Source organism: Pongo pygmaeus, chromosome 8 (genome assembly GCF_028885625.2).
Source record: "Pongo pygmaeus isolate AG05252 chromosome 8, NHGRI_mPonPyg2-v2.0_pri, whole genome shotgun sequence".
Taxonomy (NCBI): domain Eukaryota; kingdom Metazoa; phylum Chordata; class Mammalia; order Primates; family Hominidae; genus Pongo; species Pongo pygmaeus.
The window spans coordinates 91,907,950-91,935,264 of NC_072381.2; the positions used below are offsets into that span (position 1 = coordinate 91,907,950).

A 27,315-nucleotide genomic window follows, 5' to 3' on the forward strand; every position below is an offset into this window, starting at 1 on the left:
AACATAGTGTCTGAGAGGACAAGAAGACACTGATCACCAGTTAATGGAAGCTGTGAGAACTAGAGGAAGCCCTGGCTTTCAATACTTTGTGTCCTTTCCTCATCCCATCGTCAGAAGGGATATAAAGAAGAAGGGAAGGGAAAGGGGAGGAAATTATACAAGGAGGAGTTGACATTTCATCAGGCCCTTTCTGGAGTCCTTTTGCTGTTCCTCTACTCTGCTTCTCTCCTCCAACATGAGATATTAGCAAACCTAGGGCAATGCTTCACAGCTGTTTTCTCATTTCATCTTCACAACAATATGGTGCACAGCCTGCTCATCACCCCAATTCACAAATGAGGAAATTGATGCTTAGAGACAGTATGTGAATATATGATTCTTTCCTGTAATACTGACTGTAGCCTTCCCCTCCATCCAATCTCCATCTTTTTTGACCCTTTCTGCTCTCAGCCATCCTCAACTAGGTAACAGTGCTGTGCCAAAAACCTGTGGATTTTCTCCACAGAAATTATATAAGTATACTATATTTTACTTACTGTGTATTGACATATATTAGTTGTACATATTTTGAGGGTATATGTGATATTGTGATACCTCTATACAATGTGTAATGATCAAATCAGGGTAATTGGAATATCACATCAAACACTTATTTTCTCTTTATGTTTGGAACATTATAAATCTTCTAGTTATTTTAAAATATATAATTATTGTTAATTATAATTCCCCTACTATACTATCAAATAGTAGAACTTCTGTCTCACTGTATTTTGTACCCCTTAACCAACTTCTATTCATCTCCTTCTCCCCACCACCTTTCTCAGCCTCTGGTAACCACCTTTCTACTTTTAACCTCCATGAGATCCACTTTTTATATTCTACTTATTGATCTTATTTATTACCTCTCTCATCCCCTATAAAACTCCATGATATTTTGGGGGATGAGAGGTTTGGTTTTATTTTTTCTCATCTATATCCCTATGTCTTGAAAATTCTTAGAAGACAGTAGATACTCAATAAATAATTTCTGAATTAATAGGTGATAAATACTCATGAAAGCTTTTCTCTATCTTTCCAAAGTCTTAATGCCTGCTCTATTTGTTTTAAATTCTATTGCTTCAATAAGATACTTTGAGAACTATTCTTTCATAATTCTGATCTGAAGAACTTACAAGGTGCTAAATTAGAAGATGTATTGCAAAGGCTTTATTTCAATTTGGCCAAGCATTTTAATAAAAGTTTGACTTGCTTAAAAGAAATATTTATCTGGGATTCAAGTTCACTCCTTAGACTAGGTCACCACTTTGAGAGGGGGTTGTTTTTGCAAAATAAAAATTAAAGATTAAGTGTTTCTTATGACAAATTTATTTCCATGCCCTGATTCCCAATGACTTGACACTATAATTGATATATTATACAGATTTTCTCAATAACTTCAGAGTGAAATTATATGTGATCAAAAGACCTTTCTGATTTCAAGATACCTTTAATAACCTTTACTAATTATTAACCAAAACTAAAGGCAGATTTTGCAAATACAAACTTGTCATTTCACCATGACTGTTATCTTTTTGATGGAAAAGATGAAGTTCAGCAAAGAACAAATCTACAACTTGGCCAGAAGACTGTAGACTTTGCCTTCAAAGAGGTGCAACACACACATAAATAATCCCATCAGACCCCATCCACAGCCTCCCTGCTCTTGCAATTTAATTAAGCACAGTGAGAGGGTTTGAGAGTATCCTCACGAAAAGACAATTTTGGTAGCATTTGGGAAAAGAGCAAGAGTTAAATTTTATCTGAAAGACTAGCTTCCTTTGTTAAGTCTTCAAAATGTTTTGCCTTTTGCAAAGTACAGACAGTGAAGCTGGCATGTTAACTTACTAAGTTAGCAGATTCCCCCTAAAATGCAATGCCCTAAAGCCAGACAAGGTAGAACTAGCAAACAGAGAGCATTAACTATATGCTTCTTCAAACAATCAGTGAATGCAAACTGAATTGCCCTGGGTCAGCAGCAGGCAAGAACTATCAGAAAGGTGAAGGCAAGAATGTCCATGTTTATATAAAGAGGATGACATTGTTCTGGCCCTAAAAACAGCTAACTGTCAATAATCTCATTTTTTCCTTTGATGTTCTAAATTATACTGAAAATATACTTCCTTTTTTTTTTTGAAACAGAGTCTCACTCTGTTGCCCAGGCTGCAGTGCAATGGCATGATCTCAGCTTACTGCCACCTTCACCTCCCAGGTTCAAGCAATTCTCATGCTTCAGCTTCCCAAGTAGCTGGGATTACAGGCATGCACCACCACTCCTGGCTAATTTTTGCATTTTTAATAGAGACAGGGTTTCACCATGTTGGCCAGGCTGGTCTCGAACTCCTGACCTCAGGTGATCTGCCTGCCTTGGCCTCCCAAAATGCTGGGATTACAGGCCAGAGCCACTGCACCTGGCCAAAATATTACTTTCTAAATGATGCTTATCTATTAGCTTGGGGACATTTATTTAATTCTGCTACTTCAGTAGTAGAACACCCTTTGCTATTACTAATAGTAGTACTATTAGTATTACTGTAGTATTACTATTATTATGATTAGTATTACTAATCATAATATACATAGTATTAGCATACTATATACAATACTATAGTAATACTATACTAGTATACTAATAGTAGTATTACTAATACTATTAATATTACTGTTGCTACTATCATTATAGTATTATTATAATTACTATTACTATTATTATGATTAGTATTACTATAATCATAATAATAGTAGTAATAGTAATAACTACTAGTAATTATAATACTATAATATATTACTATTGCTACTACTATTACTATATTGGTATTATTACTACTATTAGTAATACTAGCACTGTCATTACTAATAGTGCTACAATTAGTAATACTAGTGTTATTAGTAATATTGATACTAATATTGATGCTATTAGTAATAGTAGTACTATTAATACTAATATTAGTAGGTAGTCCTAATAATATTGTTATTGTTACTAATAGTAATATTCGATTACTATTCTGTTATTCAAGTAATAGTAATTTTAGTAATAGAATACCTTTACTTTAGTAATAGAATACCTATTACTATATTGGTATTATTACTACTATTAGTAATACTAGCACTGTCATTACTAATAGTGCTACAATTAGTAATACTAGTTTTATTAGTAATATTGATACTAATATTAGTGCCATTAGTAACAGTTCTATTAATACCAATATTAGTAGGTAGTCTTAATAATATTGCTATTGTTACTAATAGTAATATTCTATTACTATTCTGTTATTCAAGTAATAGTAATTTTAGTAATAAAATACCTTAAAGCTGCATTTTTCAGAAATGATCACTTCAGCTTCACTTTTTTCTTTCACCCAATTTTTCACCCAGTTTCTTATATTATTAATGGTGTCTTCATTCTGAGTCTTTAAAGGACAATGTGAAGCAGTACAGGAATTCTCAATGCATATAACAGAAAATTTTCAAAAGTACCTATATTCAAATACATTCTAGTTGCATTTGATTCAGATCATTGTAAAACATATTCCTCTGTCCGGATTGGCAGAGCACCCTGCTTAATGTTAAGCAGGGTGAAAACCCAGCATAGAACCTTCCCTGAGCCACTAATAACTAGAACCCAGTGTGGCAGCCTTCACCTCTGTGTATGTGGGAACCTCCAGGGCCTCACACTCCTATAGCCTAGAACCTTCAAAATGGATATTATCTTGTTCTGGGAACTTGTGGATGTGAGCAACCATCACATTTGGAATGTGATTCAAATCATGTCCCCAAAATAGAAAAATGTAGACAATGAAATGCTGAAATTATATATTTATATCTGTACACACAAACATGAACATATGTAAACTTTCATCATTTTTTAAAATTTACAAAAGTTTTCATGTACTCTACTGAACATGTCTGTGGTATGTGATCTGGATGTTGGCAAACCTTTCCCACGTCAACTCAAAAGCATCCATTGCTCTTGTTTTGTTAAAATTAATGTCACATTTTTATTACATAGAGTACTTTGCATGATGACTTCTGTGTATATGATACTGGCACATTTTGTTCTAAAAATTTATCTTTGGAGAATAAGTAGATAAATATCTTAGCTGACACACAGACTAAAACTCAATCTCTGAGAATTCTGATGCCTTATATTAGTGGTTAGAATTAGCGACAGTGCCCTCTTCTCACATCTGTAAGGAATACTCTTCATATTATTTTAATAGATGTGAGCTGATCTGTTTTTGAGTATTTAGTGACATCCTGAGATAAGTGGATTCAGAATTACTAATCTGCATTATAATTGGAGAATAGGTATTGTTCATTTTTTCTGTTTCTAAATTTCAACTAATATTGTGCATTTTTAAAAGTTTTTTGTAAGAGTACATTTACACAGCCTTGTTTGTATGTAACTCTTAGTTGCTCTAACTTTAATGACACATTTACAGAGAATATTTCCTAAAGATGTCCTTCATGAACAGGAGAAGTTTGGACTTGACAACAGTAATTTACTTAATTTATCTTAAATTTGGTTTCAGTGAGCAACCCTAATTAACCTGATTTTTTGCTGATAATCACTCTCAATGGAATCAAATCACAAATCCGGGGATGGATTGAGCGGCACTCAGAAGGAAGCAGCCCTCCGCGCACTGATCCAGCGCACAGGATATAGCTTGGTCCAGGTAGGAACTTCTTGTGAAATCTGCTGAGACTCACCACTGAATTTGCACAGTGGTGGGAATATTAGCGGTCCTAAGATGCAAAATGGGAATGGTCAGTTACATAGCTCTTTAGAGAAATGTCCCTTTCTAAAAGAGAAGGAAATTGGAACATTTCTGTTTTGTAGATGACCCTGAATGTAACCTTTTTTCTACTCTAGGTTATCAATTCAACCTTAACTTGTCACAGAATCAGTGTCCACAGTTATAGAGACTATCACAAAAATGCAGCTAGAATTTGCCACCCAAGGCTGTGAAGTAGAACCACATTGGTGTTTCAGGAATCAGCAGAAAATAAACTACAGCAGGAACCAGGCTTAGTTTCCAGAGAGATCAGTGCACACGTAACACTTCTAGATGTGGGATCCAAGGAATGAACGTTTTGCGTCTAGCTGCTGCAGTTTGTTTTCTCAGAACACTTGCTCATCCAGTCTAGGATATGTAATACTATCTTCTCTCCATGCTCAGCATTTTGTAAAAGGAAAAAAGAAAACACCACAATCTTAAAACTGTCTGTTTATAGACACTGTCTTTTAGAAAGTATCTGTATATTATTATTATCTTTATGATATCTTCTTTTAGAGAACTTATGCTGCATTTAAAAAAATGTAGTGTTAGATACATATATTATCTTATTTAAAGAAAAAAATGTTGCTGTTTTTACAGTAGGACAAAGTATTTTAATTGCTCTGCTATTTTCTTTCACTCACATACTTTCCCAACTTAACCAAATCTTGAATTCAAACTACTATGAATTCAAATGTCATGTGTGATTAGCAATAAAATATGCAATAGTGTCCTTCCATTAGATGCTCCTTTGTCAGTTGCAAAATGTACGTTTATTTTTTAATTAATTTTATAAATCATGACATGCTTTGTTAGACATAATATAATAATAAAGTTATTTTCTTCATCCTAATGAAGAGTGTTAGTCTTTTTTAAGATTTCAAAAAGTTTCTATTATTTCATAGTTGACTTTTTGAAGTTTCATTTAAGTCCATGGAGATACTGACATATTAGTTTTTTTAATACTTAAAAGTCAAATTATTTTAGACTCATTAAACTTTTGAAAAGAGGATTTTCTTTCTTTTTGCAATCAACACTTCCATAAATGTTATAAAATCAAGAGTGTTTTTGAATCTTTTTAAAATTTTGAACTTCTTGATATTAGAAACATTTGGGCAAAGACAGTAGAAATAGAAAGCATTTCAACCCTTTCAAACAGCAATCTGTTAATATTTATATGAGTGTTCCCTTTCTGGAACTGTATTTCTAATGGCCCATAAGATAGAAATATGTATAAATCTGTCAAGGGTGACATTAGCTGTAATGCATAATGTCACAAACTTAAATGTATAAATACAAGAAAATTATTAAGTAAATTATGAATGTATAATTATTATACTCAACAAGCAGAATTTATGAAAAATAATTCAAAACAATATAAATTGTCAATTACATTTCATTCAATTCTGCGTACTGTTTCTTCCTTTTCCCCCAGATGAAATTCAAGTTAAGTCTCATAACTTTTCTGGTAACGTTTGGGTAATAAAAGATCCTTGATTTAAAAAAAATTGATATTTTTTCATATTGATGTTATTCCAAACTAGATTGTTTGGAATAATAGTAAAGACATAAAATCATTCAAAGTTACAGTTATTTCCCTTTCTCAAGTATGTCAGGGTGGAGGATAATTTCTTTTCTGGTTTTTTGCACTATGTTTTCCTCTTTCAACACCAGTTTGGTAACAACAATTTCTGACTCCTGATGGAAGCAGAAGGGAGAAATAAAAGCAAAGGAAATGGTAAAGGAAAGTTTTTACTGAGCTACCTTCATTGGGCTCTCAGGCCTGACAGGTATCAAAGCTTGTGAGATTCTTTGTAGGATCCTCAGACACCCAGTCTCCTGCTGGGTTCTCTTTGATATTTGAAGCAGCCCTCATGGAGAGGATGGAAGATAATCATTAATTTCTACAAGTGGCCAAACTCTGGTCCCCGGAAACACACATTCCCTGACCCAACAAAATCTGGAAGTTGAGGTGACACAAAGCAACCACTTCTCCTTGCCAACAACAAAGCTGCAGACCAACCCATTGTTCACAGTGAGAGATTTCAGGAGTGAGTTAGACCCACCAGTTTAGTGTGTTCCCCAAACACAAAGGCAGGGAATACACATCAAGCTGTCTAAGTGGTTTCTCGTGCTTTAGGCAAAATGACAGGCGCCTCCCAATTCCTCCCACTTAAGGGGAACTAAGACTCACAACACAACAGCAGTTGTCTCCAAATATCTTTGTGTAAATTCCAAAAACTTCTCTCAAACTCTCCAATCTCTTTTCTAAGCTTAGGGTGTTGGGTGACAGTTAACAATGGAAAAATAGTTTCCTGCTACCTTCTCATCCTGCTTGGTGCTCTAGTCACTTGGTTTCACACCTAAATCAGAGGCCAGAGTTAATGATGATTTATTACATATTTCAAAATAGCTAGAAGAGAAGATTTGAAATGTTCCCAACACAAATAAATGTTTGAGGTGAGGGATATCCTAATTACCCTGATTTGATCATTACATATTGTATGCATGTATTAAAATATCATACATGGACTCCTTAAATGTGTACAATTATTATGCACCAATTTTAAAAGTCCAATTCCATCTTAAAATCCTGTCACAGATGAAATAGTATTCAGTTACTAACGGTAATCATATAAAAAATTCTGAAGGACAATTGTAACACATTATTGTTAAAGCTATGAAGAAAGCTTGCAAATAATTTTTTTGAAAAGAGACCCAAATAACAATGGAGATAATCTTACTCCATTTAAAAATTTTACTCCATTGTAAGGTCAAATGTTATGATTTAAGGACATTTATCTGATAGAGAAAATAATGATATGTATAATTTAAAATGTTTACACATAAAATACTCCTAAAATATATGGCCAATCTTTATTTTACTTTGATCTTATCTATTCAATAATATTCAGAAAATGCTTATAATAAGGACCTAGACCACAAGTTAATTGTAATAATAATAATAACAAAAAATATTCTAACTGCTTTGTGTATATTAACTCATCTAGTTCTTACTATACACTGTGTGGTAGCTACTATGTTTATCCCCAATTTCCTGATGAAGAAAACAAGGCACAGACAGTTTAGATAACTTGTGAGATTAAGATTCTGTTGTTATTGGCCAAAATTTTTGGTTAGACTCAGAAAACTGAGAGTTGTTATAATGTGACTTTTAAGATTGCAATTTTAGAGATCAGCATGCTAGAGCATGTGAAAAACATTTTTTTGGAACCTAAACTTTGTAACATGATTCACTTTAAGTAATATTGGTTAGCAGCATGACTGTTGAATCAGAAGTGCTTCAATAATGTAGAAGCCTAATGTTCCAAAAGCTAGTTATCTATACCTAAGGCCTCTAATCAAAATGTAAATACCTATATAACTCAATCATTTTGAATGAATTGAAGAATCCCTCCTGATTTTGTCTACAGAGTGTGGAAAATTATCCAAGACTTTAAATCAAAAGGCCTGTAATCTAATCTAGTCCCTACGACATATGAGTTGTATGATCTTGAATAAGTCCCTTAACATCTCCGGGCCATAATCTCCTGGAAGATCAGCTAGGCAATACCCAACTATTTGTCCATGATTTTTGTGATTCTAGTATCTTCTGAACCTAGTCACTGGTTAGCACACTGGACTATTTGGTCGAAAGGGTAGCCTAAATATGTAGAAACACAACTGCAAACTCTTTGTAACTTAGGGAAAATCCTTTAGTCTTACTAATACGTCAGCCTTCCTACTCTGGATTATACAAAAGATCAATATGATTATCCAAAAAGAAAGAAAGAAAGGCAACATTAAGAACATCAAGTTTACTTTTTTAGAAAGTTTTTGTACAAAAATTAAGATAAAGAAACATCCTAATGCAATCCAAGCAGCATACCCATAAAATTATAGTTTAGAATTTTATAAATTAGGGTTTGAAGGATTTACTTTTGCTGTATCTTTGCAGTCTCTGATATTGAATGTTGAATATTTGCAGACCAAGAATTCAAAAAACAGAGGGTGATGAATTTGCGCTCTCTTATCACTAGCAGGACAAATACAGCTATCAAAAATAGAATTTTGTGAGTTACTTAATAACGTGACCCAGCCTTTTATGTAGCAACTGATGCAATAACGCCTGCTTCTAAGGGTTTGGAAATATGCTTTGTGATCTCTTTCTAAAATAATCAAATATCTTTGGATATTGATGGCTGAAGTTTTTATCAAAGTACTGTAGAGAAAAAAGAGATGTAATGCAGTACCCCACATATAGTATGTATTTAATACATACTCTTGTTGAAAATTGTATAATGTTACTAAGTTAAACTTTAAGCTTCATAATTGTATTGTGCCTTATAAAAATAGTTTGTAAGGAAGTGTGCTACAGTATTAACATGTGAACAGTCTTTATCTCTGTGTAATGGAATTATGTGTGGGGATTCTTTTCTCTACTTTTTTATTCTTAACTGTACTTCCAGATTTCGGAAGCTAGCATATACTTCTTTGATAGCTAAAGACAAAAAAAATTACATTATGATGAGTCTTTCCTCAAGAATGCATTAATGATGTGGGTCATAAACTATGATATGTGATGCTCCTCTCACCTGAAATTTTCTCCTTAGAACTAGAAAAATACATTCTCATAGGTGAGCATATTCAGAAAAATATACACTTCCACCCAACGTGGTGTCTGTTGACATCAAGTTTAATTCTACTACAACTAAACCTAAATATATATTTAATAAAAATCACCCTCAAGTAGGGTGTAAGTATTTAAAATGTGGTGTATATTAGCTTTGTTTATCCAGTTATCCTATTGGTAGTCTGTTTTCTAAAAATCATTACAGCACAATCAATTTTTCTGAGGTATGATAGTCCCCTTGCTTTAGTAAACCAACGATCATCCTAAATAAACATCAAGATTTTTTGTTTTGTTTTGTTCTTCTGTTTTGCTTTCTTAGTCCCTATTATTGAGAAAAATGTATTAGTGCTGGGTCTTGGGATTATAGAGTATAAAAATGCAGTGCCTGACCTAAAGTTCATATAAAGTGGGTGAAATGAAAAAGAATGTATCCAAAATTTACAACAACATAAGACAGCCTCAAATGAGCAATACAGCTGTGGGTACTAAAAAGATCGGCATTTTCTATATAGAGCCTTAAAATTGACAATGCTTTTTGACCTGAGGAATGAGGACAAATATTTAGACATAATGATGTTCATCGCAGTGAAATGTATAATTTTTTAGAAATTTAAACTTAAACATATCCTAAATATCCAATGTAATATTAATGGTCAGATAAACTGTGATCATTATTATATTTTCAAATTATACAGTAATATAAAATTATGATTTCAAAGAATTTTCAAAGACATGGAGAAGTATTCAAATTTTAACATTTAGTTAAAAATCTGAAGGCTACATATAAATTTGTGAAGAATATTTTAAGAAATTATTCACATACAATAAAGAATATTATAAAATAACAAAGTATAATCTCTAAGTTTTTCTTGCCTGATGCTCTTCTTCATTTTCTAAATTTTCTATAATAAATGCAGATCGTTTTTATTAAAAGGAAAAAATCTGATAAGGTAGAAAAGATTTCTAAGGGTCAGTCAGGAGTAAAAAAAAAAAGAAAAAATCATGGAAAAAAACTTCATTGTTAAATTTGGGTGATAGGTCCCTGGGTTCACTAGACTATTCTTTCTAATTCTACATATACATAAAATTTGTTTAATATTGATATAGTCCAATCCTTTTGTTCTGCAGTTAGAAAATAAGCCCCAGAGTTACACAATTATAAATCACGGGTCAACAAACTATGCCCCATGAACCAAATGTGGCTACAGCTTGTTTATGTAGTAATTGCAAGCTATGATTTTTTTTTTTTGTATTTTAAGCATTTTTTTTAAAAAAAAAAAAAGCCTAAAATATCAACTATTTGGCCTTTTACAAAAAAAAAAAAAATTCCTGACTCCAGCTCGATTCCTTAATCTACTGCTCTATATTAGAAGCGAATCTAGGTTTTAAAGAAAATTCTTTAGTTTAGTATTTAATCTTCCTTAAAATAAGTAGGTGCATCCCTTCTTGTGCTGCCCATTCACACCAACTCAAGCACTGGGCCCTCATTCATTCATGTATTAATTCATTGGTTGATTCCACCACAAAGAAAGACACGTTTCTAAACTTTATGAAGATTAGTCTCATAGAAAAGATAGAAAATTAATAGATAAAGAAACAAGCAAAGTGATTACAGATCATGGTAAGTGTCAAGAATGTGATAAACCAGGCTGTGTAAAAGACAAAGCCAGGTGACCTTCTTTAGGAAAAATTACATTGACGCTAAGACTTACCAGATGAGAGCAAACAAACTCTTCAAGGAGCCAAGTATCCCTGGAAGATGGAGCACACAGGCAGTACTCCTTAAACAAAATATTTATAAAATGCAGAACACTTGTGGGTAGTGAAGACATTAATGTGTCTTAATTTCAAAGATCTAGTGAGATTACAGCAGATAAGTAGGTGGATTTCATCTTTCCCTTCCTCTATTAATCAGCGATGGACCTGGTGTCCTGGGAACAATTGCCTCAAACTAGGAACAAAATACTGTATTCAATTCCACCCCTCACACTTTCCTTTCTATGCGTACTCTCTTGTATGGAAATTTAATGAAATCACATGTTTTGATTCTAATTTGTTCAGTTCTTCAGCAAATACAAGCCATCAGGTACAAAGGATGGCGCTAGATCAAGTCTAATTAGAATACCGTTCCTCTTCTAAGAGTGCCCCAAATTAAGCTAACTCTCCATCTTTCCGGTTTGAGATAATGTACTTAGGTAATTTTAATTGAATATTTCTCAAATGGCATTTTTTCCTATAAATAATACAATAAAAATAACCTGAGGGTCTCAGGTTTACTAATTGGCTTCATCTAGACTGGCTCCGAGAGGAGCAGATGGAAAAACACCGTGGCATTGACATTCTTTTTCAACCACTGCACAAAAAATCCTAGGGACAGAAATAGGAATTTGACTTCATGGCAAAATATAGCTCCTGGGTCCTACTTTTTCCTCTATTGCCTGTTTTCACCACCTGCTCACATCCCTGCTATCCAAGGACTTAGGTCATTCACCAAGTGCATGGATACCAATTCTTTAAATAGGTAGCAATAAGCATTAGAACAGGATGGGACCAGTAGATCATCACAGGCTCATGCTTCCCTAAGCTTATCACCCCAGCCACCCACAGGCCAACTTTATTTTAAAGCTCAGAAGCAGTCTTACTTCTACTAGCCAGAGATGCCATAGCGTGGTGTGAAAGAATCCAAATGATGGAGCAGTTCTGTGAATCCCTTTGTGCAGGGGGTGTATGCCCAACATTTGTGGGAACTTCATTATCCCAAGGAACACAGATATGTTCCAGAAGCTATTATTTCCAAATAGCAATGAATTTCTCCTCAAATAGCCTCATAGGGTGTTGACTATATATGAAGTGTTTGATATAAGATTCAAAACCTTCATAAACTACACAAGGTAGTGCTTTCCCTTAAGCTAGAAGCACAGAGTTTTTCTGTTTTATCAGCTTAAAAATTGGTGTGACCTCATGACCCAAATATGAAGAAGCATGAGCAGGTCTTGTGGACTTTGGACGGTGCATGCTGACAAATTCACACTTTTTTTTAAAGTGCTATTCATTTGTTAGTACTGATTGGCAACTAAAATTAAGTGACTTTTCATCTTCAGAAACTGAAAGCTTAGCATTATGAGATGCAAAAGACAGCTTTCAAACAAGCTAGGCAAAGAAGAAATTATTGAGATCACATATCCTTGCAATCATGAATTTGTATAGGATTTCAGCAGCTGTGATCCTTTATAACATTGTTAAAGAAGTGCTGAGCAGGGAACCAAGATGATGTTAAATGGCACATTGTCCACATCATTAAATAACAACCAATCCTATATAGAGAGAATTATTCCACTTTCAGTTCTCGCTCAGGCTTCCAGGTGAGGAAAGTTAGTTGTTGGAGGTATGATTTAAACACCTCTCCAGGCCCTGCTAACCTTTTTAAGTACCGAGAGCAGAACTAGAGTGCAGAGCTTTTAGTAGACGATAGTGTCTACATAGAAGTTGGTCATGATTTCCCTTGTTTGCAATTGTTTTTATAATCACCGTCCATTTGTGGGAAACGATACTGATATTCCACTTATAAGAACAATATATTTTCTTTTTGGTATAAGTTTATTTAAATAACAAAGTGAATCAATGCATAAAGTCATTAGGTAATTAACAGAATACGTGTCAACTGGACATGGAATAGGAGATACACTGATTTTTAAAATTACAATATCCTCTTAAGGCTCCAATTGACTAACTCACAAAACATCCTATGAACATTTTCCTCCATTAAACATGATATCAAAGTCAGCCTTCCTTTCACAAGCACCCTCACACTCCCACAGGACTACTGCAACCACCTAGTCAACCCTCCTACTCCTTTGTAGATGAAATAATTAAAGTCAGAATAGATTTAGTGCCTTGCCGAGTCCCTCAGCTTGTCAGAAATTAAAATTCACAAGAGTGTTGTAAGGAGAAGAATGATTATAAAAAATTCCTTACATGCCTCAAACCCGGTGCATTAGATGGGATTATGCTTGGCATATGTTGAACTAGGAAAAGATAGAAGAGCAATTACCCAAACCAAATGTTCTTTATTATGTCTTTATCTGCACATGGGAAGTTTTGCATAACTTAATCAGATCTAGCGGCAATAATAATAGTTAATTCAAAAAGGCAAATTGTAAGTAAACAAAAAAGTTAGATGGGACTATTGAATAAATTACACATTATTTAAGGATAAAAGCTCCAAACGGATTAAGGAATGACTGAAGCTGTCACCTAATTACTTCTTGAAAGGAATTTAGAAGTTCCTATAGATGGAAGCAGTGTGTCTGGGCACATGCCCAGAGCCAGAAGCAAGCATGAGCACAGCAATTCCTGGCCTCAAAAAAAGGAAATAATGCTTTGCAGTCCATCATTATGCAAACTTTGCTGGAAAAGGTAAGCAGAGGGTCTTAGAAGTGAGTTGGCATTTTACTCGTTCTCTTTTATAGAAACACACATACACACACACAAATGCTTTTTGTTTTCTAATTTTGAAAAACACTCAAAAAAGTTTTCTGTTTTGTAATTTTGAAAAACACTGACAAAACGTTTTCTGTTTTCTAATTTTGCCTATTTTCAAAGTCAATATTCTTATGAATGACCAAAATCTTACATTATAAAAAGCTTTGCAAAACACATCATTTAAAAAAGCCTATTTGCTTTTGAATGCTTCAAACGCTGATACTGAATAATCCTTAAACATAAAGGAAAATTATTAAAAGATATTATTAAATGCATCAACCTGAAAACATGAATCGCTTCTGCTTCCATAAGATAGTTAACAACTTCAAGTGAAATTGGGATTAATTTCCTTGGAAATAGACTTTTAATAGTCAACCTTCCAAAGTGAAACAGGAAGGTGACTCATAATTTACTAATAGTTATTTCCTTAGAAGAACCATATCATACATTTTTTTAAAGATAAAATGTCAGGGCTTTGCAAAAAGTGAAACCAATAAATGAAAGTCAAGAGCCAAGAGCCATTTGCACCTTTCTTCATGATTTTTGCCATAGATATATGCCATCAATATTATTTATTTAGAATTCATTACATCTCCTGGCTAACATGGTGAAACTCCGTCTCTACTAAAAAGTACAAAAAATTAGCCAGGCATGGTGGCAGGCACCTGTAGTCCCAGCTCCTGGGGAGGCTGAGGCAGGAGAATGGCGTGAACCCGGGAGGCGGAGCTTGCAGTGAGCCAAGATTGCGCCACTGCACTCCAGCCTGGGTGACAGAGCGAGACCCCATCTCAAAAAAAAAAAAAAAAAAAAAAAAAGAATTCATTAAATCAATTCACTATTTTTAGTCATTTATGTTAAAAGTAAACTTTTTCTTACATATGTAAGAAACCCACAGGTTTTGTGTGCTAATTATACTTTTTCTACTGTACATTAAAATAAATGCATAATTATTAAAATAAGAAATACTGACCTATAAACCACCTAATATCATCCTCACATATTTTGAGAAACACTAGTCTATATGATGATAAAGGTAAATTAATATTTGATTATGTTCATAGCTTTTCCTGTCTTTGTTTCTAATCTACATTTCCACAAAATTTCAACAACTCATTTAGTCTTTATATCACAATTTTTGTTACTCTTCCTACTTTAGGAACATTATATCTGGCATTCATGTTGCATACATCTTGTAAAAATTGTAGAAAATAGCTGATAGAAATAATGCCAACTTCTACAGTATATTAAGCCAAATAAATTCTGCTTTCTAAATTCCAGTCTAAAAACAGATTTTACCAACATGAAGTCACTGATTTTAACAAGATGTGAAGGTGAACAAACTATACAAAATAGATAATTATTTTATATACAACTTAGAAAGGAATATTCCCTACAGCACTGTGTGTTGTTCTCAGGCAACAAAAACTTTAGAAGAGACCAAAGGTAAAATCACATTGAAGAGGGTCCTGTTGGTACATTTTATGGCCCCATAGACTTTCCTTAAACTATCACATAATGAAAGATCTAGTATATAGGTGGAATACAATAGAAATAATGTCTAATAAATACTTTTATTCAATTTTACAAATCAACAACTAGGAAAATACAGTATAGACTCATGAAACACAAGTGACACAATCAAGAGAGATGTCCTCCATGCCTTGTTGTCAACTTTAAGAACCATGCACAGGAGTTTTGTCACAGAACCACTGTTCTGGGTATGGTCCTGGTGACTGGCAAGCTGGTAAGGTCTTGAAATGCTACTAAGCAAGGGTAGATTTGGCTAGGACCCAAGGGAACAGGAGCAGGAATAAATACTAACCTGGTCAATTGGAAAATGGACAAGAAAACATCTGAAACAAGTTTAGTTATGAAAAATACACAGTTTCTTCCCTCTTAGAGGGGAAAAAAAGAAAGAAAGAATCAAAGAGAACCACAAAGACGATTACAAACTTGAAATATGAACTTTCCAAAGAGCCATTAAAGAAACTGAAATTACTACTCAGGAAAAAAAAAGGCTGAATGAGGGTTCATTAATTAATGTCCTTCCAGTTATGAATGGGCTTGTTTATGGGAAACCATCTGGTGTCCATGATTGGTGAAGTTGAGCAGGAAAATAAATGTAGCACGCAACGTGAGGATTTCTGAGGCTGATAAGCCTGAGAAGAATAATCATCACAATTTTTGAATACTATATATGCCATAAAGTTCACCAAATTGAGAATGATAGGACCTTTATTCTAGTCTTTTCTACAATAAATTAAACCAGTGTGATATTAGACAAGTTATGTATCTCTGGACTTAGTTTCCTCATCTATAAAATTAGTATATTGTGTTAATGTAAAAATAAAAGAAAGATAATGGAACTACAAGCGTCTTCATATTTTGTCTCTGCTGTTTACTGCTTGTATGAATTTGGACATATTTTATGCCTTGGATTCCTTGTCTATAAAATGAAAGTAATAGTAGTAGCATCCTCATAGATTTGTTAAGAAGATTAAATGAATGTAAAACTCAGCAAAATACCTAATTCAATTGGAGGTAGTTGTTGTTTTTGCTGTCATTACTATCATGTGCAAGTAACAGAAGCTAACTCTGACTGGCTAAGTATAAAAGAGTTTATTAAAGGGTACTGGTTCACAGAAACTTTAGATGTGGAGAATCCGATTCAAGGGTAAGCTTTTAAGAACAAAACCCAAAACCACATCACATACTTGTCATGATAAGGAAATGTTATCTGCCATCACAGAATGCTCAACATTAAAGTTTGCACCATTTGTGACTTTTGCATCAGAACTCAATTTTAGTAAAGGAAACCATGATTGTCCATCGTTTAGTAAAGGAAACCATGATTTTCCAATAACCATGTTGGCCCCAGCTGCAAGGAAGGCTAGAAAAATCAAGTATCTGTCATTTTTAAGTTCTGTAGGAGAAGGCAATTTTTGCCCAGATTCCCCAGGTATATAACAAGTTCAAACTCTCAATGGCCAAAATTAACTCAGTTCATTCAATCTTCATGCTAAGACTTATTGCTTAGAATGATTTATTGAGGAAGGTTTTGTGGTTTTTATCCAAGGTCAAGAAGATGGTAGACAAAGTCTCTTAAAGACTCAATGGCTTCATCATGAAGGTCTCGAAATATCTGTGATAGGAGGAAATTTCCAAGTACTTTTGACATATAAACTGAGTAACCGGGTAGGCTCAGCATCCAATATGTAAATTAAAGCCACTGGATTTATAGTTAGAATTGTGTCCTCAGTTGTTAATTTACATAGGTGAAGACTTTCCACCTATTTGTATATGACTCTAGAGAGACAACGGTTTGTAAGTCTTCGATTGGAAAAATGAAAGTTTCCAGAGTTTAATAAACATTCTCTCATGAAAAACAAAAATCTATATTCTTTTAGTCTGAACTATTAATACATTTGTGCTGCTGTGGAGAATGCTTCCCTTGAGGAAGACATCAGCTAGGAGGAAAAGAGCAGTTATAACTGGGCTTTATCTATTTTAAACTCCTCAACTATGAAAATAGTACCTGACATATTAGCAACCCAGAGCCCAACTATCCTTTCTGAGTAATGGACAGCTATTCTAACCCCATGACTAATGCCCAGTGCCTGTCTTAAATTGATCTGAACTTCCATTACTGGTACATTCCAAAACCAGTGGGTAGCTCACAGAGCAAATCTCCCCCACTGAGTGAACTACAGGGCATCCCTGAACTGATCAGACTCTTTATAGTCTCAAAAAATATTCTTTGGATTTTTTTTCAAGTGTTTACAAAAAACAAAGAAAGACAATTAATATGATTTCTTGCCCAGTTATTTCAGATTGTAAGCAGGTAAATCTTCCTATACACATCATATGCATAAATAGTTGGATGGCATTTTTAGCAATTATAGCAATCAAGAAAGTTGAAGATATATTTAAAAAGGTCAATCTGCTGGTTGCCTATTTATTTTCAAACTATCGAAGCTTTTCAAAGCAGAATTTCTGGAATTACCATTTTACTTTAATCCCATTTTATGGGATTAAAGTTTGGTTTCCTCAACTTGAAGGGTAAAAATACCACCGAATGTATAGTAAATTTATAATCTGTTGAATGTTATAGATATCAAAGATACATAAAAATGGGCTCAGAAAAATCATTATCACCCAAATGGAAAGAGTTTGCACAGGGAGAAGGATGGTAATTTGGCAATTCAGGTTGAGTATCATTTATCCAAAATGCTTAGGACCAGAAGTATTTTGGATTTCAGACTTTTTTAATTTTAGAATTTTTGCATATACATAATAAAGATATCTTTGGGATGGGACCCAAAGTATAAACACAGAATACACTTATGATTCATATATACCTTATACACATAGCTCGAAGGTAATTTTATACAATGCTTTTAATGATTTCGTGTACCCATCACATGAGGTCAGGTGTGGAATTTTCTACTTGTGGCATCATGTTGGCACTGAAAAGTTTTGAATTTTGGATTTTGGGGTTAGAAATATGAGCTATGTTCTTCCAAATATTTTATGTAATAAAATGATTGGAAATTGAAATGATTTTAAATTGCAGTTGTGAATTTGCTATTTAATGGCGTGATACATTTTTTCATAAATAACGAGTTTGTTTTTTTTTTTTGAGACAGAGTCTTGCTCTATCACCCAGGCTGGAATGCAGTGACACCATCTCAGCTCACTGCAACCTCTACTTCCTGGGTTCAAGTGATTCTCATGCCTCAGACTCCCAAGTAGCTGGAATTACAGGCATGTGCCACCATGTCCAGCTAATTTTTGTATTTTTAGTAGAGATGGGGTTTCACCATGTTGGCCAGGCTAGTCTCGAACTCCTAGACTCAAACCATCCACCCACCTCAGCCTCCCAAAGTGCTGGGATTACAGGCATAAGCCACCATGCCAGGCTAATAAGGAATATTTTAATGTGTGTATCTGTTACAAGTGGCTTCCATATATCAAAGGAGCAAAATGCAGAAATTAAGCTGATGAACTTTGATGCCTGACTGCTTGGGTTCAAATTCTGGCTTCTCCACTTCCCAACCATGTGACCTTGGCAAATTAATTCATCTGGGCTTTGGTACTTTATGTAAATAGGATAATAAGAGTCCTTAACCCATGACATTAAGTAATGATAGGGCAGTATCTGACATATAGTAAGCGCTATATAGGTATTTGTTTGAAAAGAAGTAAATAAATAAAAGTCATTAATGTCTCTGAAAATGTCAATTGCACATTTTTAAGGTAATTCTTGGTTGAGCTAGAAAGCACTAAATTACCAAGGTTTTGGGGTTTTTTTCTATAAGCATTAAGTATTTCAATTTCTCAGATTTCTTAGTGACATCAAAGTTTTACTACTGGACAAGAATAGTAAGGTAAGAAAAAAGTACAGGAACTCTCTAGGCAAAAATTTAAATATTCAGTTAGATTTAAAAAATAGTTGTTTGAAACAAAAAAAGTAATCCAGGCAAAGTAGAAGACTCATATGATATCTTTTTAAATTATTATTTTTAAAAAACGTGGTATGAATCATTAGAAATAATGTATGATCATGACCCACAGACACCACAGACATCAATTAAATACGGTGATCCAAAGAGCCTTTGTGCTAACACTTATAATTGAGAAAGACTCAAGTTGGTGTATACGAAGATTTAACAGGGACACTACAAGCTGCTTTACTTCAATTTTAAACCACAGTCATACAAAGCAGTGTATTTAAACAACTAACATATGTCTTTTAAAAATATACATAGAAAAATATTTGAAAAGGCCTATGAAATTTTTGACAGTAACTACTTCTAAGGAAGGGTAGAGTGATACATTGGAGAATTTTTCTTTTTACTTTATTTAGGTCACTGTGTTCTTTCCACAACTTGTATCATTTTGTAGCATAACACTTCTTGAAATATTAGTTGTAGAAGTTAGTAATGAACTCTTGGGCTCAAGGGATCCTTCTGCCTCAGCCAGAGTAAGTTCTATTGTTCTATAGCACTGCAGGATGACTACGGTGAGCAATAATATATTATTAATATGTAGTTGTAAATAGCTAGAAGAAGGCTATTCCTTGTGTTCCCAACACAAATAAATGGTAAATGTTTGAGATGATAGATATACTAATTACCCTGATCTATTTACTCTTTAATGTGGTAAGAAGATAGATCTCTTAAGTGTTCTTACTCAATGAAATTAAAAAAGAAAAAAAAACATATTTGCCTAGCAGTTTACAAGTTTTCACAATGTTTATCTCAAGCAAGCTGCGGAAGCACAGAATGTGGTATTATAATCCACATAAAAAGCTTTAATTTTTCTCCTTTAACCAGTCAATTGACAAGTAATTGACAATTACTTGTCAATGATAAATACATTCATTAATGTGAAATTATTTTGAAAAATACTCAAGGAAATTGAATTAAAGTCTTGATCATTTTCTCCTCTCCTTCACACCTGCCCCGGATTTGCAGGAAAATGGACAAAGAAAATATGGTGGCCCTCCACCTGGCTGGGATGCTGCACCCCCTGAAAGGGGCTGTGAAATTTTTATTGGAAAACTTCCCCGAGACCTTTTTGAGGATGAGCTTATACCATTATGTGAAAAAGTGAGTCCAAATTTAACATTTAATTTTTCTTATCTTTCAAGGGAAAAATACTATTCTCTTCACTTTGCTTTCATTCTCAGCCTTCTTGGTCAGTAGCTGTTTCCATTCCAATTACCATTCCTCAATTATGGACAAAGTTTCTAGTGATTGTCCCTTTATAATCACTGCCTTGACCTAGCTCTTGTCCTGTTACTGACAGCTTGAATTGCTACAGTTTCTAATGACTTTCAAATCTATACCTTGTTCCCCAATCTTTCCACTGTCATGCCATCTAACTACAAACTATCCATCAAAAATAACCCTACAATAACCCGTCTAAAATTAGATATTGCTCCAACTTGAAATTTTAATATGGTTTTATAAAGTACAATATTTTCATTTTAAAAGACGTATATGTTTGACAAGGCTCAACATGTATCTGTAATCCAGAATGAAATCTCCAGGTCTGAATTTTTTGTCTACCTAAATGCATCAAGAAGATTAAGAATATGGCTTTTCAATTAAAGGAAGAATACAAAATTAAATTTTATTTTTAATAATTTACCAAGTGGTTTTTAGCAGAAAGCACATTCCTGAAAAATTTAGTAAATATGAGAATTTAGCTCTCTGCCTAAATGCCAAAATCAATTTTGTGTGTATGTGTATGTTAACAGCCTCAGATTCAGAACTGCACCTAATTTTACACATACAATCCCTCTTGGCACGAGGACAAATGATGAGGACTTAATTCTGTAAGAATCTTATACACTGAATCTGAAAATGAACATCAAGAAACACCTGAAACATAGAGATGAAACATGTTCAAACTATTTCCTAATGAGCCCAGAAGAAATAGGTGTTCATTACTGAATACATGAGGGTGGGGTAGGGTAAGGCTGAGCTGAGAAGTGACCAACCACAAATGGCATGTGCTTAATGGCACTTCTCTCCAGACGTGCCCCATCATATTTATTTGGGCAACCCTTCTTACAGCAGCCAGTGATAGTAAATTGCTCAGTTTAGATTGCTGCAGGACAGTTGTGGGGGTAGAAGGGAGTATTATATGGGCAAGTAGAGTCACTATAGCCAGGAGAATAAAGTGTTCTCCTGCTTTGGAGGCCCTGGCCCTGAGTTAGTAGTATTTAGTCTAGCATTCACATTCAGCCAGCAGACAGAGAAAACGACAAGCCTCCCAGATCATCCCCTGAAACATATCTGTGTTCATTTTGATGTCATGGCTGAGGAAAAAGACCGCTAAGAAGTTAGTTTGGTGAATGAGCATTCTTGGATTTTATTTTAAACATCAATGATAGAATAGGACCAACTGGAAATTAAACTATGGAGATTTCAGAGGACAATTTAGAGGAAATGGACACATACATCGAAAAATTGCACTTTTTTGAGACAGTGTCTTGCTCTGTTTTCCAGGCTGGAGTGCAGTGGCACAATTATGGCTCATTACAGTCTCTATTGCCTGGGCTCAAGCAATTCTCCCACCTCCGCCTTCCAAGTAGCTGGGACTACAAGCACGTGCCGCCAAGCTCAGCTAATTTTTGTATTTTTTGTATACTCAGGGTGTCACCATCTCTCCCAAACTGGTTTCAAATTCCCAGGGTTAAGCAATCCACCTGCCTTGGCCTCCCAAAATGCTGGAATTACAGGTGTAAGAAACCGTACTTATGACAAAATGTGTTTTCATGTCTCTAAGATGTTCCAGATAATTATGTGATGAAAGGTCATTTGCTCTACCAAAAACACATTCTGTTAAGTCAGGCTGAAATGTCACTTGTACACATTTTATTTAACTTCTCTCATGAATCAGATAACTGATCTGAACCCACATGAAAATATGCAAACCATTCCACATGGGATGCAAATGCCAAATACTACTGGCAGGAGGCAAACTTCAGAAAACACTGTGTGTGTGTGTGTGTGTGTGTGTGTGTATCAGCACATGCACACAGACATTCAGAAGTACAAACGTATAAATATAAATTTTCTATTTCTATTACTTGCAGATCGGTAAAATTTATGAAATGAGAATGATGATGGATTTTAATGGCAACAATAGAGGATACGCATTTGTAACATTTTCAAATAAACTGGAAGCCAAGAATGCAATCAAACAACTTAATAATTATGAAATTAGGTAAGCTCTGCCTCTTCTAGATTAAAAGTGAAACAGACAATGCACCTGTGTCTGTTTTTCTACCAAGTTTATCTAATATGTTGTATGCCAAAAAAAAAAAGCCAAGCCAGAAATAAAATAGATTAGTATTTTTCCTTGGCAAAAATAAATTTGATTAAATATTTATTAATATCAATACTATATGAAGTACCAAACTAAGTTCTATGAGTGTTCAAAGAAACAAAACTTAATAATTTGCCTGTTTCATAAATATATATTGGGCACTGTTCAAAATATTGGGAATATATCAAGGTATAATTTCCTACTCACAGAGCAAATATATAAGATCACTCAAAATAGTATGAAAAAATCAAACCAGGGATGGGATAAAGTTGTGTAAGAAGGTGGCTACTCTAATTTGGTGTATTTAAGAAAATACTCTCCGGCAGAGTGAAACTTAATCTGAGACTTGAATGAAAAGAGCCAGTCATGACAGTCAGACCTTGGGAAGGTTATTTCAGGAAAGGAGAGAACATCAAGTGTAAAGTTCTGAAAGTGAAAACAAGCGTGATATGTTTGAGGGGCAGAAAGCAAGCCCATGTGGCCAGAGAGGGTAAAGAGAGGAGGACTGAAAGCAATACATTTGGAGAGCTGTGTACTCTGTGAGGAAGTGTGGATGAAGTACAGAAGTCTCTGTGGTGAAGAATTTGAATTTTCTTCTAATAGAAGGGAGGAAAGAGTTTTGATTACATTTATAGTTTTTTAAACATTCCTCTGCTGTTTGGTTGAGAATGTACTATAGCAGGTGAGGTTTGAAAGAGGACACCAGTTAGAAGGCTGCTGAAGTTGTCTAGATCTGGACAAGAGATGGTGGTAGTTGGATGAGGGGGTCCGTGGTGGACAAGATAAGAAAGGGTGAGATCTGGGATATACACAAATCTGGCTAGATGTTGGATTTAGACTGTGAGAGAATTCAGAATTCAGGGAGGAAACCTAGGATTTTGGTCCAAGTATCTGTGAACTTGTTAGTGCCATTGCAATGGAAAAGACTGGAAGAATAGCACAGGAAGGACCTTTTGGGGCACTTTACATTTGAGATGCACATTGAACATCCCAGGGGAGGTGTTGAGAAAGTGACTGTCTGCATTGTGGTGGAGTCAGGAGACAGGTCACAGTTGGAATATAAATTTGGGGGTCAGCTAAATATAGATAGCAATTAAGACCGTGGGACTAGGGGAGAGTCCCATGTAATTGACTTTGTGCAACAAATAGCCAGTTTTGATAAACTGGAAATAAAACTGACATCATGAAATTGTCTGATTTCTAAAACCTTCACTTGAGAGAGAACTGTCATAAATTCTTTCTTAAAGGAAGCCCTGAACCACGTGAGAGGAAGATTAGTGCAGCAGCTAAAGAGCAATAGTTTTGGAGTCAGCCATGCTTCATTTGAGTGCCACCAAGTAACTTCACCATTCTAAGCCTCAATTTCCTTGTCTATAAAATGGGGATACCATCTACTTCATAGGTTTATTGCTAGATACTAGAACAACTTTACAGTGCTTAACCCAGTGTTTGGAACACAGTAATAAGTTGACCAATGATTAAAAAAATTATATTTTAGCACAGTTCATCAATTCTAGATACAGTTTTTTCACATCTAATCCCTTTCTGAAACAGAACTGCACCTTAAAATGGGTAGATCTTAAATTTGATGAATGCAGAAAGAGCAGATTTACCACAATTATTTTTCTCTCACTTTCTATAGGACTAAAAGAAGTCATACATTATCCTTACAGTCTGTAAATCAATTAACTACTGGCTCATTTTATTAAAAACTCCTGGGCCGGGCGCAGTGACTCACGCCTGTAATCCTAGCACTTTGGGAGGCCGAGGCGGGCGGATCACCTGAGGTTAGGAGTTTGAGACCAGCCTGACCAACATGGAGAAAGCCCATCTCTACTAAAAATACAAAATTAGCAGGGCGTGGTGGCACATGCCTGTAGTCCCAGCTACTCAGGAGGCTGAGGCAGGAGAATTGCTTGAACCTGGCAGGGCGGGGGTTGCAGTGAGCCGAGATCACACCACTGCACTCCAGCCTGGGCAACAAGAGCGAAACTCCGTCCAAAAAACAAACAAACAAACAAACAAACAAACAAACAAACAAACAACTCCTTAGCCACAGGAAGATCAGTTGGATTCGGCAACTACTTGTAATCTAACCATTCAGTTCCAAGGCTGGATTCTAGAAGAGAGTCTTGGAGAAAACATAAAGGAGGCTCCCCTCCCACAGGTGCCTCCACGGACCCAAAAGAGCTTTGTGTAGTATGTGGAGGATTGTTTGCAGTAGGAATCAGGAGACCTGGGGTCCAGCCCAGGTTCCTTTGGACAAATGCTGTAACCTCTTTGAGCATCACTTTTATCATTGGCACCTGAACACAGAGATGTTCTGAGAATTCACCATATGAAAGAATATATACTAAAGTGCTTTAAAAGGGCTACAAAATGCTACATTACAGTTTTATGATTTCCAGAATTGAAAGGTTCCCCCATTCCTTGGTCTTTCATGGAACCTGGATATCATAACAGTAAGGGTTATTCCCAAAATGGTATTTGAGTTGAGATAGATATGGAATTGGCTATGTAGGGAATCAAGTGGATTTGCTGTATCTACTTAACACATTGTTACCCAATAGGGCCTGTAAATACTTTTGGACAACAGATAGGATATGAATAATGAATACAATCAATCCACCATGGCCACTGATAATTAACAGTATCCTCTATGAATTTTAGTGTCTTTGTCTGTAAAATAGAGATAAAAATATACCTACCTCATGAGGTGTTTTGAAAAATAAATGAGATAATGTACATACATCTCAGTGCTGACACATACTAGGTGCTCTATGAATGTTTGCAGAATGTTATGGTAGTGATGATGGAGGAGGAGAAGGGAAAAGAAAAGGAAAAATATGACAGAAATTAGGAAGAGATAGTTACTGGCCAAGATTCCAGTCAAAGCACAGCTTGATGCCAGAAGCAAGGTAAAGGCAGAGTGTTACCTTAAAAATTAGGGGGTAGAATAAATGGAATAAGACAAGCCAGAATAAACACCCCATAGACAACCTCACCTACTTCCACTCTGCCTTGGGTCAGTCCTGCCAGGGATAGAACTTTTGTTGCAGAGAAGAAACCTCCAATTTGCTTGTATCCACAATTTCTCACCCATCTATCATTATATCAGCTTCTACTTCATCAAATATTCACTGATCATCATCTAAATGTCTGGCTTCTAGAGACATTAAAGTTGTGGCCTCAGCTTTTGAGAGGAGATGGCTCTTTGTCTCCGTATAATTCCGGGAAAGGTGCCTGACAAACCACAACCGTTTAAAAATAAAATATGGAATTCAAGGCTCCCCCTGCTGGTAACTGATATATGACCAGCCCCCTAACTATCAAAAATAATATAATGTCTAAATACATTAATACTGTGGAAAATAAGGTTTTGGTGTTTTCTTTTTTAAGTAAAGTTAAAAAAAAAAAAACTTGGAAGATTATTTTTTCAACCCTTCCCTCCCCTTGAGAACCACACTCCTGGCACGATTCTTACTAGACTGAGATGGACCTGTCACAGATCTGACACACGGTCCTTGGATCTTCAGCAAAGCGTAGAAGACAGCTAGGACAGTGGCGCAACCCTGGTCAGAAAACCTGCCACACAACCAAGAGCTCGCTCCATGGATATCAGACCAATCACCCACTCACCCGGCTGAGAGCTTTTATTCATGGCAAATGGGTTGCTTCTGCTAAGCATACTTTACCCATTTTTAATAACTTAGTGTTATTACAAAAGTCATACAGCCTAATATGTAACACATGGAAAACATCAAAAAGCATAAAGTAATAAAAGTTAAAACCATTTCTCCGCAACTCCATTGCCCCAAAATAACCACCATATTGATATTTTATTGTCTTTCCAGATTTTTCTATACATTTTAAATCAAAATGGCCATTGCATATACTTATTTTATAGCTTTTTAAAGCCTAGCAGCCAATTGTGAACTGTTTTTTTAAACCAATATATATTCTTCTACATTACTCTTTTGAACGACTGCAGAGCATGCAATGGTATGAATGCCTATCTTTTGTTTACCAGTGATTCTCAATCAGGAGCAGTACTGTCTACCCAAGGGGGCATTTAGAAAGGTGGGGAGGCATTTTTGAATGATCAGATTGGTCACTATTGGCATGTAGTAGGCAAGAATTAGAGATGATAAACGTACTATAGTATGCAATGAGAAAACGTCCAATCCAAAGCCAGTAACATCTCAGTTGAGAGACATTAAAGCAGTTCTTTACCGTGAGGTATTTTGCTCATTTCCAATTTGGGGGAGATTTTAAAGAGCAGTAATAAATATCCTTAAACATAAATTCTAGGGCTCATTTTTATTTTCCAGGGACATAGTCCCAGAAGATACTTTATTTGGTCAAAGGTTGTGCACACTTAAGACTTTTGATACATTTTGCCAAATGTTCTCCAGAATAGTTTAATCAATGTGTACTCTGCCAGTGAATGTGTACATACCTCAACTTGCTAAGAAGCAACTCTGTACAGTGGAAGAAACAGGAACTGAGATCCCACAGCTAGGTTTCATTCCTTAAAATCTATAA

General features: G+C 34.9%; 1 protein-coding gene across 7 annotated transcripts in view; it reads left to right on the plus strand.

Moving 5' to 3' along the window:
- The window catches only part of A1CF (APOBEC1 complementation factor), a 79,319-nt gene that overhangs the window by 21,358 nt on the left and 30,646 nt on the right, over positions 1–27,315 (plus strand). For 4 of the 7 annotated variants that reach the window (XM_054436444.1, XM_054436445.1, XM_054436446.1 and 1 more), the window contains exons 2-4: positions 4,569–4,712; positions 20,406–20,540; positions 22,538–22,668. In XM_054436444.1, coding sequence (XP_054292419.1) covers positions 4,614–4,712; positions 20,406–20,540; positions 22,538–22,668 — 365 coding nt within the window. In that variant the 5' untranslated portion in view covers positions 4,569–4,613. Of the gene's footprint in view, positions 1–4,568; positions 4,713–19,858; positions 19,952–20,405; positions 20,541–22,537; positions 22,669–27,315 lie in introns of those variants that run through there. The other 3 variants (XM_054436449.1, XM_054436451.1, XM_054436450.1) reach the window with 3 other exon arrangements.